Here is an 11,508-nt window from a genome sequence, read left to right on the forward strand (position 1 = left end):
TTTTTTTCCAATATGTTAAACTCTAATACTAACATTTGCAGAAAAAATACATATTAAAGTTTGTTCCCTGTGGAGGAACAAAAAACCTTTTTTGTAGTTTGGCCAGGGGTGCCCAAACTTTTGCATGCGACTGTATGTATCAGATTGTATTGAGATTTTTGGTGTTATGCAATTCACAACACTACTAGACAATCAGGTACTTAGATATGAAGAGCTGCAATAATACAAATGTAAAGTCAATAGTTCATTGTTCATTTGTGTAGAGAACTCAGAGAGAAAGGCCTCAAAAATCTTGTCAGTTTATCTTCTGAAAAAGAGTAAAGTTGGCTTCCAACATCAAAATGTTTTTTGGAGAATGTTTGGTCGTGTGCTCTGGGCTAAAGAGTAGACTAAAAAGATGACTGCTGACATCAGAATGTTGGTGTTCTTTGGGGAACATTGGGTCTGTGTGCCATGGCCTGAACAGGTCCATTTATTGCCTAGTTGCACTTCCAGCGAGCTGAGTGAAAACTGCTTCTTCTCTTTTTCTCACTTCCTTCCTTTTGTGCTTTGGCTGTACTGACCCCAAGACACAAATGACTCTCTTGTGAGACAAAGGGAGCAGATTAAAAAAACCACTGTGTGCTACATCAGTCTGTGTGGTGAAAGGAACCTTTGAGTGATTTTTATCAATCAAAATGCTTGATAAGCTACAACATGTCTTAATGTAACACTACATGCTTCATTCCTATTACGTTTAATAGGTCTCAGGGTTGCTCTATTAAAAGAGCACGACTGATAACCGTAGCAACACATTAACTACTGGCTAAAGGCAAAGCTAAAAATAGACCCGGTAATAGCAGAGCTCTGTGGCTGATTCTATTAAAGACAATATTCGTAAGTCATAGCTCCTCTCTCAAGGGCAAGATATAGATCAGGCTAGCTAAATTGTTATTCTCATTTCAGCAGCTTTAAAATCAATTGCTAAACTCACTATACATCAGGGAAATGTGCTCTAGTTATATTGCTTACTTGTAGGTTGGCTTCGTATAACTTTAATGCCTCAGTGAATTAAGGCTGAAGTGAAAATGAATTAAAGGACTGAAACAGAAACTAAACTGGTAAGGAGCTTTCATAGGGCTCTTGTTTTAAAGGGTGTCAAGATTTTTCTGTTTTTCATTAAGAACACATTTCTATTCCTTTTACATTAACAATGTACTTGGAACTGACTGCAAAAGTTAGGCATTCCCTGGAAGTCCTAAAACACAATCGTTTCTCTTAAAAAAAACACTTCCAGCTCCAAAACATGCTTAAAGGGTTTTTCTGCTCTTTTTATATTTTCTCTTACAGTCCACTTAAAACATTTGTGTGGTTTTATGTACCAAAACTGGTTGCAATTAATTTATTATGACCATTTTCCGACCTCTCTTCACACAGGCTCCTTGTGCGTCTGTGTCTTTAAGACTGATGTATGTAAAAGAGCTCTGTTCTGATTGCTTGCCCTGTATTTCTTCTCATTTAAAAAGCAGCCCAGGATGAAACACTCCTTGTAACTTCAGTCTGAATGGATGGGGCTGAACTGCTGTAGACTGAATAGGTGGATATATGTAAATATGTTGGTTTTCATGACATCACAAAAACAAGGAATTCTAAAGTTTTTTGCAGCTTAGGCTGGCAGTGAAACTTTTATGTAATTTTATGTAACTGTAATTGCTTCAAACCTACATGAAACTAAATTGCACTTGAGTTGCATAATGTAAAGCTTCGTGCAATTCATTCGAAAATCAGCTGCAACAATTTCGTGGAATAAGTTTCCAACAGCCAATCATTGCAGGAAATGCATCATGTGATCATGCTGAACAACACTTGCAAGCCATTGATTTCACTGGATGAGTGGACAAGAAAATAAAACAGAAGATGGCTTATTGGGCAGTGAAAGAGGAAAAAGAAAAAGGAAAAGGAACCCCTACATTGACTGCCTCAATGTTGGTAGTTTTTCATTTTGTTAGTTTAAATTATTGCTTCTGTAACCAGCTGCGTTAACTAGCCAGGTAATGCTAAAGCCTGCCGTTATGTGATTCACGTAGCTGCCTCTCTTGACGCCCAGATTAATATAGGATTCAAACGATGAAATATCAAGTAATGAACTCCATAATTTACTTAAATATCAAGTACTGAACTACATAATTCACATACATTTGGCCATACAGTATATATAGATATTGGAAAAAAAAACGGCAATGACAAATAGGATAAAAATCCTCCAAATATGTACATTAATGTAAGAGTTGGAATGTAGGAGTTGGTGATATGAACTCAAATTTATATCACAATATTTTTCATTATTCAGGCAATAGCAATATGAGATATTATTATTATAAGAGTTTTCTTAGGGGACTATTTTGCCTTACAACACCCTGCATGTACCCCTCTGCCATGAATGGATTCAAATAAATGGATTAAAATACATTTTAAGACAAAACTTTATCACAAATCTATCATAAAACAATGTGTCAGACATCAGGCAGTATATATCTAACTACTTCATGTAATCATTTTCTGTGAGGGAGCTTTCAGAGGCAATAAAATCTTCAGACGTCTGGTTCCTATCACTACCACTGTGAAGAATTCTGACTCAGCACATTTCTCTACAACGGAGCATTTCACACCAAACCACTCTGGATGATTTCTTTACATCTCAACCATTTAATCATGTAGAATTTTTTGAAAAATTGGTGGAGTTTCCCTTTAACAGTTTCCTGGTCCACCAGGCTTTAAATGATTGCCCAATCACAAGTGAGAATGCTGTACAGGGTAAACAAATGTCCAGCGCTATTTTAAGAGTTATATCTTTATTAAACAAAGTGAAAGATTTGACTAGTGAGTTATTTAAGCTGTTCAGGCTCATGTTTAGTTTGTCTCGGTGGCAGCGCCGTTTGTGGTTTACTGTGTTTGGGCCTATCACTTTATCCACAGTACAGCAAAATTTATATCATGAGAGAACATCATACCGGTATTTATGTTTATATTGGTATACTGCCCACCCTTGCTGGAATGTGTTGTTTGTTTTGAATTGCTTTGTGTGTTTGCATGGAAATTATGTTACATACAGCTACACTATATGGACAAAAGTATTGGGACACCTACACATTACACCTACAGGAGCTTTTATGACATCCCATTCTAAATTCATAGGCATTAATATGGAGTTGGTCCACCCTTTGCAACTCTAACAGCTTTCACACTTCTGGGAAGCTTTCTACAAGATTTTGGAGTGTGTCTGTGGGAATTTTTGCCCATTTATCCAGAAGAGCATTTGTGATGTCAGACACTGATGTTGGACGAGAGAGTATGGCTCGCAAAGGTGTTGGATGGGGTTGAGGTCAGGGCTCTGTGCTGGACAGTAAAGTTCTTTCACACCAAACTCAGCCAGCCATGCCTTTATGGACCTTGCTTTGTGCACTGGGTCTCAGTCATGCTGAAACAGAAAAGGGCCTTCCCCAAACTGTTCCCACAAAAGTTATAAGCATACAATTGTCCAAAATGTCTTTGTATGCTGAAGCATTAAGACTTCCTTTCACTGGAACTAAGGGGCCTAGGCCAACCCCTGAAAAACAACCCCATAGCATTATGCCTGCTTCACCAAACTTGACAGTTGGCACAATGCAGTCCGGCAGGCAACGTTCTCCTGGCATTCACCAAACCCAGACTTGTCCATCAGACTGTCAGGTACAGAAGCATGATTCGACACTCCATAGAATATGTTTCCATTGTTTTAGAGTCCAGTGCTGGCGTGCCCTACACCACTTTATCTGATGCTTGGCATTGTGCTTGGTGATGTAAGGCATGTACACAGCTGCTCAGCCATGGAAACCCATGCCATGAAGCTCCCGGCATAGTTTTTGTGCTGGTGTTAAGGCCAGAGGAGGTTTGGAACTCTGCAGTTATTGAGTGTTGGTGACTTTACGTGGTCTGATACTTCATGGCTGAGTTGCTGTGGTTCCTAAACGCTTCTACTTTTCAAAAATACCACTCACAGTTGATGGTGGTATATCTAGGGGTGAAGAAATTTAGCAAACTGACTTGTTGCAACGGAGGCAGCCTATTACAGTACCACGCTCAAATTCAGTGAGCTCCTTAAAACAACCCATTCTTTCACAAATACATGTAAAAGGCAGACTGCATGCTTGATTTTATACACTGTGGCAATGGGAATAATAAATAAAACACTTGAATTTAATGATTGAGAGGTGTGTCCCAGTGCTTTTGTCCATGTAGTGTAGTTGCATAAAAGTTTCACTATGTAAAATTAACATTTACAAACAGTGTTTACATACTACATCAAACTCATTTCTATCAAAAAAGTGAGGAAAATGTGACTTTTCATGATATGTCCCTGTGAAGCATCTACACTTCTATCTTTTTTCTTACAGAAGTTCTTAATTAAGTAAAGATATGTGCATTGCTGCATTAGTGTATGTGTTTGAACTTGATAAGACAAAATGCACACTGGTGTTTGACGCCCTCTGCTGGGTAAATGAAGAAAGAACAGCGGCCCAATCAATATCCTGGGGCCACTAAAGATTTTTGTTTAACAGTGTCACAATTATTATTATTTATTTATAATATGTACAACAAAGGCATGATAAAGCATCACCATTTTTCTTCTCAAAACTCCAGGCTAGTTATTTGCATGATATAATTACAGAGCTAATTCCCAAGTGCTGCACATGCTGAAATGTTAGAGTTGCCATACTATTTGTTTTAGAGATTTCAAAAACCTCAAATTCCTCAGCTACATTCATAAACAACCACATAATACTGTTCGATGATATAACATCTTTTATTACAGAGTATGGGAAATACACTGCCAGTCACCCTGTTACCATTCTCAAAGATAAGCTTACTGAACAAAGACACAGAACATTATCTGTGTACTGTAAGCACAGAGAATAAGATGTTTCAATTGGTAACATGAAGAACTAGTGGAGTGTTCTGTATTGCAATGTTATAAAGTTCTATTATAATGCTGAGGACCTCTGGACAGATCATTTTGAATCACACAGAGTGCTGACAAGATGCCCCACGCTGTCTGATGATCTCTGATTACTGATTCTCTTTATTTTCTTACAGGGATGTGCAGTGATATCAGAATCACATCAGTATCAGCAGATAATTGCTTTAAACAGATATTAGATGATGTATTTATTGTGCTCCAAAAGAGCTAAATGTTTGGGTGACGCTGGGCTACAGTGGCCTTCCGCCCAATTACTGCTGGGATAGGCTCCAGCACCCACTTTCTTAATTTTTTTCCTGCATTTATAACACTATTGAAATAAATGTAAGATTATTCTATAATAGTAATCCAGGTAGATTTAGTCCTAATTTCCTAATTTTTTAAACATGTATCTGCATTGGCATTTGTAGATATGTGTGTGAAAAATATTGGATATCAGCATTGTGCATTCCTATTTTTTAATACAAAGGCTGCTGTCCTAATAACCATGTTCAACTTCAAATTTACACACAATGTCTTGTTGTTACATATGAACAAAAAGTATTCATAAACATAAAGAAGTACATTTAAAATTGCTGCAGGCAATTTTTTTGTTCAATTTTGACCCATTTCTATTAGCGAATCATCTTTAATTCTCAAAGATTACGAGGGTCTCTCAGATGGACTCAAAATCCTCCACATTCAATGTGATTCAAGTCAGGAGGTTGGCTAGGCTATGCAAGCATCTGCACCTTTTTCAGAAACCAGTCTTGAGCAATTTTGGCTGAATGTTTGGCATCATTGTCTTGGTAAAATGCCCATCTTCTCCCTTGGCTCTAATATGTCCCGGCACATCACTCCATTCGCTTCCTTCGATGACATGTAATACCCCAGTACCAGTTGCAGAGAACCAGCCCCATATCAGGATGCTCCCACTTTAACACTTCACTTTGGGCATGGTGTTCTTAGGATCATACATACCTTTTTTCTCCAAACATGACAAGCTGAATTATTGTCAAAGAGTTCTAGTTTTGTTTCGTCTGACCAGAGTACACCGTTCCAAATGAGTCTTGATGCCTGTTTGGAAGTTCTGAAGTGCGGTGCCTATTAATGAGATGATTGCAGTGCAGTTCATTGATTATTGTTCTCTGTATAACTGTTGTTCCTGCTGCTCTCAGGTCATCTGGCAACTCTTTGAGTGACTGCTGGTTTCTCTCTTACTTTTCTTATCACTAGTCTGAGAGAAATCTTGTGCGGCGCACCTCTCTGGAGACAATTACTTGTGGTTTGATGAATTTACCAATTTTATATTATTGAACCAACCGTAACAACAGAGACGTTTAAGATCTTTGTTAGGGTCCTGTAGCTCTTTCCATTCAAGTGTTGTCTAAGAATGTCCCTGAGAACTTGTCTTTTATAATGACACCAGGTACAATTTGCACTAGAGCATTTTTCTTTTTGCAGCAGTAATGTGTAGAACTTGATTTATTTTTATTTTGAACCTTTATATATGTATATTTGAATACAGTGTTTTTTTTGGTAAATCTGAAGTGCATTTATGCACTGTTTTTTTTCCTCATGCCATAACATTCGAATGCCCATTGTCTTTGGTACTGCATCACCGCTTTTAATTTAGAATTTGTTACCTTTTATCTTCCTGTTGAACATTATTACACCATATACTAAAAACGTTGCACATTCATTTCAGTCATGGATGTGTGTGTGAACGTTCACATGAAAGGATGCCTGTATGTCTGTGTGTATGTGTTGAAGAATTATGTGATCTTTAGCTACTATGTTACCAAAGACGAAGCACATCTTCAATGTGTAAACACAGTTGGTGAATAAAGCCTGATTCTAATTCTGTATCCACATATAAATATAATTAAATGAGTGATCAAAATAAGTCTAAAAGCTTTCTTTTTGCCATTAGTAGCAATTCCTATTATTTGTTGCAATCCTTTTGTCCCACTTTTCCATTATGATTAACATGTTTAATTTCATAGAAAATAAATAGTAGCAAAGGAAACACCTGGTACTGATATTTTTATCATTTTTTCAAAAAGTAAACATCAGAAATGTCATCTCTGCATGGCTGCATTGGCTGAACCTCGCAATATTCTCCTCACTCAGTCATAACAGCTGTGCACTCCCAGATCTACTTTAGATGACCACTCGCACCCTGGCTATGAAGAGTGCGGCAGCGGCATCCTCAAATTCCCTCGCATCCATGGTTGGGCCTTCCTGCTGCTCACCGGCGGCACGCACCTCAGCCATGGCCTGGGCAAGCTTGGCAGGAGAAATCTTGGCACTGGCCTCCAAAAAGCGTGCAGAATCGGCTCCGTGAGAGGTGTCCAGCGCCTCCTCCAGGGTGGCCAGGACGGCACGGCACAGGGACCTCTCTGCTGGCCGCTCGGGGCGGCTGGCCACGGCAGCGTACAGGCACTGGGACTTGCGGATGTAGTCTGTGAATGCGGCACACGTCTGCACACCCTGCCGGAACAGCTCGAAGGGTACGGCCTCATAGTCATGGCAACGGATTCGCCGGAGCAAGGGGGCAGCTGTGGTGCCCGACAGGCCACCTTCACTGCACAGGCACTGGAGCATTTCAGTGTAGATGCGGCCTTGGATGCCACCGGGGACATGCCGAAGGGAGCCACACTGGGTCAGCAAGTCATAGGCCACACGGATGTTGTTGTTGAAGGCGGATCTGAAGCAAAAAGCAGCAAATATGTCTCCAAATCTACAAAGCTTCCTTTTGGCCAAGCCTCCTGCAAAGTTCACTGCCAACTAGGTAAGAATGCACCAATTCACATATTTTTGCAAAAAATGGTTGATTAACTCACATGTACGACAAAAAACTAAAACAGTAAGTTACTTATAGTTAATGCCTTGTAGTATCAGACTCAGCGTAAATTAGCTAATATGTTTATTGTGCATTTGTGACATTTTCAGTTTTTGGAGTTTGAAAATGGAAACATCCTATGACAGAAACTTCACAGAAGGTTATCACACAAAGTTACTGCATGAAATGGTTTTAAATACGTTGCCTGATGCCTGAGACATTGTTTTACAATAATTTTGAGATAAACGTTTCGGCTTAAAACATATTTCATCAAGCCTATCATAGTGGAAAGGTACATGCAGGGCATTATAGGATGAAACAGTGCCCAAATAAAGCATAATTTTTCCTGATTTACATTTTTGTCATTACATATTAAAGGTCAGAAGTCTATCAAAGTCAGGAAGCTTCTCCACAATTAATCATTTCACATCAAAGCACTTTAAATGACTTTGTTTACATCTGAAAGATTGAATTAATCAGAAATTTTGACCAACTGGTGGAAGTCCCCTTTAACTACACACAAAAGAACAATGCTGAGACGTTGGGTTTACTTAACTGTTACAGTACTGAATTCATGGCGGCATATCACCGATACATTGTTTTGAACGATCGTTGTTTATAAAAGTTTGATAGTGTGTGGCACTTTCCATGAATAGAGTTCAATTTATTAATTTATTAGAGTTCAATTTATTATTATTTAAAGCAATAAAGTGACTGTTGTTGCCGTTCTGTAAAGAGTGAAGGGATCTGTACTTTAACGTTAAATAAAATTATTAAAATTAGCATTTAAATGATCCCACAAACACATAAAATGTCTATATCCACCTTTAAAATGGTGAATTTGAGTTTTCCCATCTCCCTAACAGTGAGATTCTCTATTAAATACATTAATTACAATCCTCCAGTAACACCACAATTATAATGTTATTTGGTTAATTTCCAAGTAATTTAAGTTTTAAATAATTATTTATACCTATTAATTTACTTAATTTAACAAAAAAAGTCATTTACCCTGTGTCGTATATTGTATGCACAACCATGTTACCACCATAAAAAATAGAACATTTAATTTACTATGTTTTTTTTGTATTATCTTGTTATTTTCTGCGGAATGACAGAGACAAGTCAGTCTTCTGATTCTATTTGCACAAAAAATTTGATTTGGTTGCAGCAGTGAAGATTAATCATTCAACTCTTTTACCAAAATTATTGTTAGAAAAAAGAATATGTACTTATTTATTTTTTAAATGTATGTAAACTGTATGGTTATCAGTAGTTAGCAAACAACATGTGCACTGCGACAAGCTAACCACTCCTGAATAGAGCTTACTTTAGGCTAAGTTTGCAATACTGTTTTTTTAAGCTTCAATTATATTTAATTGAAAATGACTAGAAACAAAGATTTTAATGAAAACATTTGGATCAAAACAATGTTCAACTTTTTGCTCCATGATGCACATTTTAGATGTTTTTTAATTGCATTAAAATCAACTGAATGGGGAATATGATCTGCGTTCAAACCCGTTACCCAGGATTCATTCCTGTTTTTCGGTCATTTAAAACATTTAATTTAGTAGGTTAAGTTACCGGAAATGTCAATTTAGTAATAAAAATTACTAACACAAGAAAAATTGCACTATTTTTTAGAAAGAAAAAAGTAATATATAAAAGAAATATAGAAAACACAACAAAACTTTGGATTTTTTTTACCTACTTTAAATATTTTAAAATCATTATGAATATGTGTATTTCAATTAACACAGGCTTTTAAATGCCATTTAAACAAAAATTGGTAAAAGGGTTGCAAAAATGCTATTTCAGAGAAAACAGCTCATATCTGATTTGACAACCTGAGGTGGGCAAATAGCGTTCTTTCTGAAGGTTAAGCCCTTACTTTGATTAATACTTTGTCAAAAACGCCAGTGAAAAAGTTCATTTTTTAAAAGAGTTTCGACGCCTAAAATGAACTGTTCACGGAAAGTGCCTTATACATTTAATGCATCACCTTCACTTTAGCGTCTCAGTGGATTTTTGGATGAAGAGAAGCAGTATGGAGGAGGTGTTTGTGAATATGTGGGGGATGATGTTGGTACCTCTGTGAGTGATGGGCCAGGCTCAGATGCCACAGTGCTCTGCTGAGCTGCTGCTGCTCCTCCACCGTGTTCTCCTGCTGCTCTCCTCCATCCCCTCCTCCTCCACCCACCGGCCCGCTCTCCGACTCCGAGGCCAGGTTACTAAAGTGTTCAGCGAGGAAACCTATGGGATCCTCCGACCTCGCCTCCACCAGCTTCAGCAGGGCATCCCGGAGCAGCACCCCGACCCCGGCCTGCGAGAGAAACTCTTTATCGCTCTCGGCTTTCACGGATTTGGAGTCAGGCATCACCGTACCGCCCCCGGAGCGCCTCTTCTCCGCCATTGTAACGCGGTTCTTTCGGTTTAAACCTTAACTAACCTTTAACACGGCGCAGTCATTCATTATAGCTGAAATATACGGCAAACAAAGCTTTAAAGAGTGAAGTAACTTAGCTTATTTCGTAAGTTAGCATACGAGCTAGCCGTACCACTGCAGGGGAGCAAGTGTTGCTATGGGAGCTGGAAACAGGCGCATGCGCACTATCAAAGGCCAAGAGCCAAAACCTACATAGTAGAGAGATGAAAACCTGTAGTTTTCAACCTTTCTTTATCCTTTAGAAATAACCAGGTTGTTTTTGTTACCTTTAAGACTGACGTTTGTCAATGACCTCTGTTCTGATTGGCTAACCTGTATTGTGCCCCATTCAAAAGGCAGTACAGAGTACAGGCTCAAACGCTCCTAATCACTTCAATGCGAATGGGTGGGGCTAAATATGGTGGTTTGGTGACACCACAAAAGCAATGAATTCAAAACAGGCTGTTTTCCATATATGGATTGTGTGGACTGGGAGGTGTTTTGAAACTTTAATAAGGTTCACGTTACATAAAACTCTCAAAAACAGGAACATTTATTTTCCAATATATAGGCCCTTTCATGTAGTCCATTTCAAAGAAATGCATCTCATTCTTTTACATTTAAGTGCTCAGTAATCATGTATAAACAATATTTAATGTATTATTAATATATATTACATGCAGTACTGTGCAAAAGTTAGAGAGAACACTTCATTTAATTTCCAGTCAAAACGGACTCAAAATGATCATTAAGTGAATTTAAGTAAGTTATTCATTTTTCAAGAGATATTTCTAACATAAGATTCGTTATTCCTTATGTACTTGCGTAAGGTAGGGAGAAGTCAAAGGAAAATGTGGAAAAAAACAACAGGATTTTCCAAAAGTTAAAAAAAAGTCTTAAAGAACACAGAAAAAAGGGCCCCTAACAACTGTGTAAGACTTAGTAGACCACCAGAACTGTCACAGTCAGATAAACAGAACTCAAAGCTTTCATCTTTAAGAGAGAGGGGGAAATCAAGCTCCACTCTTGCTTCAGATCTGAATAAATCAAATTTCTGTCCATCCTTCCACTGTGAGATGACAACTCAGCACTGTGAGTCTGAAAAGATGTGTAGCTGTCAAGAAATGTACTTGGGTGAAGCCCAGACAGCATTGAATGTGTTTGAGATTACTTGAATCATTAGAAGCAGAAAATGTAACAAATTTCTAAGACTGAACTTTGGTGGTATGGAAAAATATCCCTGCAGATTTATTTGAAAAA

The 11,508-nt window shown here is 38.0% G+C and overlaps 1 protein-coding gene across 2 annotated transcripts; it reads right to left on the bottom strand.

Moving 5' to 3' along the window:
- Window positions 1–7,132: 7,132 nt before the first annotated feature.
- tpgs1 (tubulin polyglutamylase complex subunit 1) lies at window positions 7,133–10,525 on the bottom strand. Of its 2 annotated transcripts, XM_036556700.1 has the most exons (3): window positions 10,024–10,525; window positions 9,914–9,972; window positions 7,133–7,685 (listed from the first exon to the last, which is right to left on the bottom strand). In XM_036556700.1, the coding sequence occupies exons 1-3, from the start codon at window positions 10,234–10,236 to the stop codon at window positions 7,139–7,141; spliced, it is 819 nt and encodes a 272-aa protein (XP_036412593.1). In that variant the 5' UTR covers window positions 10,237–10,525; the 3' UTR covers window positions 7,133–7,138. The 2 variants fall into 2 exon arrangements, with proteins under 2 accessions (XP_036412593.1, XP_036412591.1); XM_036556698.1 differs by having other exon boundaries at window positions 9,914–10,525.
- Window positions 10,526–11,508: the final 983 nt, after the last annotated feature.

Source organism: Colossoma macropomum, unplaced genomic scaffold (assembly GCF_904425465.1).
Source record: "Colossoma macropomum unplaced genomic scaffold, Colossoma_macropomum, whole genome shotgun sequence".
Lineage (NCBI taxonomy): Eukaryota > Metazoa > Chordata > Actinopteri > Characiformes > Serrasalmidae > Colossoma > Colossoma macropomum.

Excerpts from the sequence above, each read along its gene's own strand:
- tpgs1 (XM_036556698.1), bottom strand. The coding sequence starts at position 10,236 with ATGGCGGAGAAGAGGCGCTCCGGGGGCGGTACGGTGATGCCTGACTCC. Across the intron at positions 7,686-9,913 it reads CTGGCCCATCACTCACAGAG|ATCCGCCTTCAACAACAACA; the intron begins GTACCAACATCA and ends TTTTTGCTTCAG.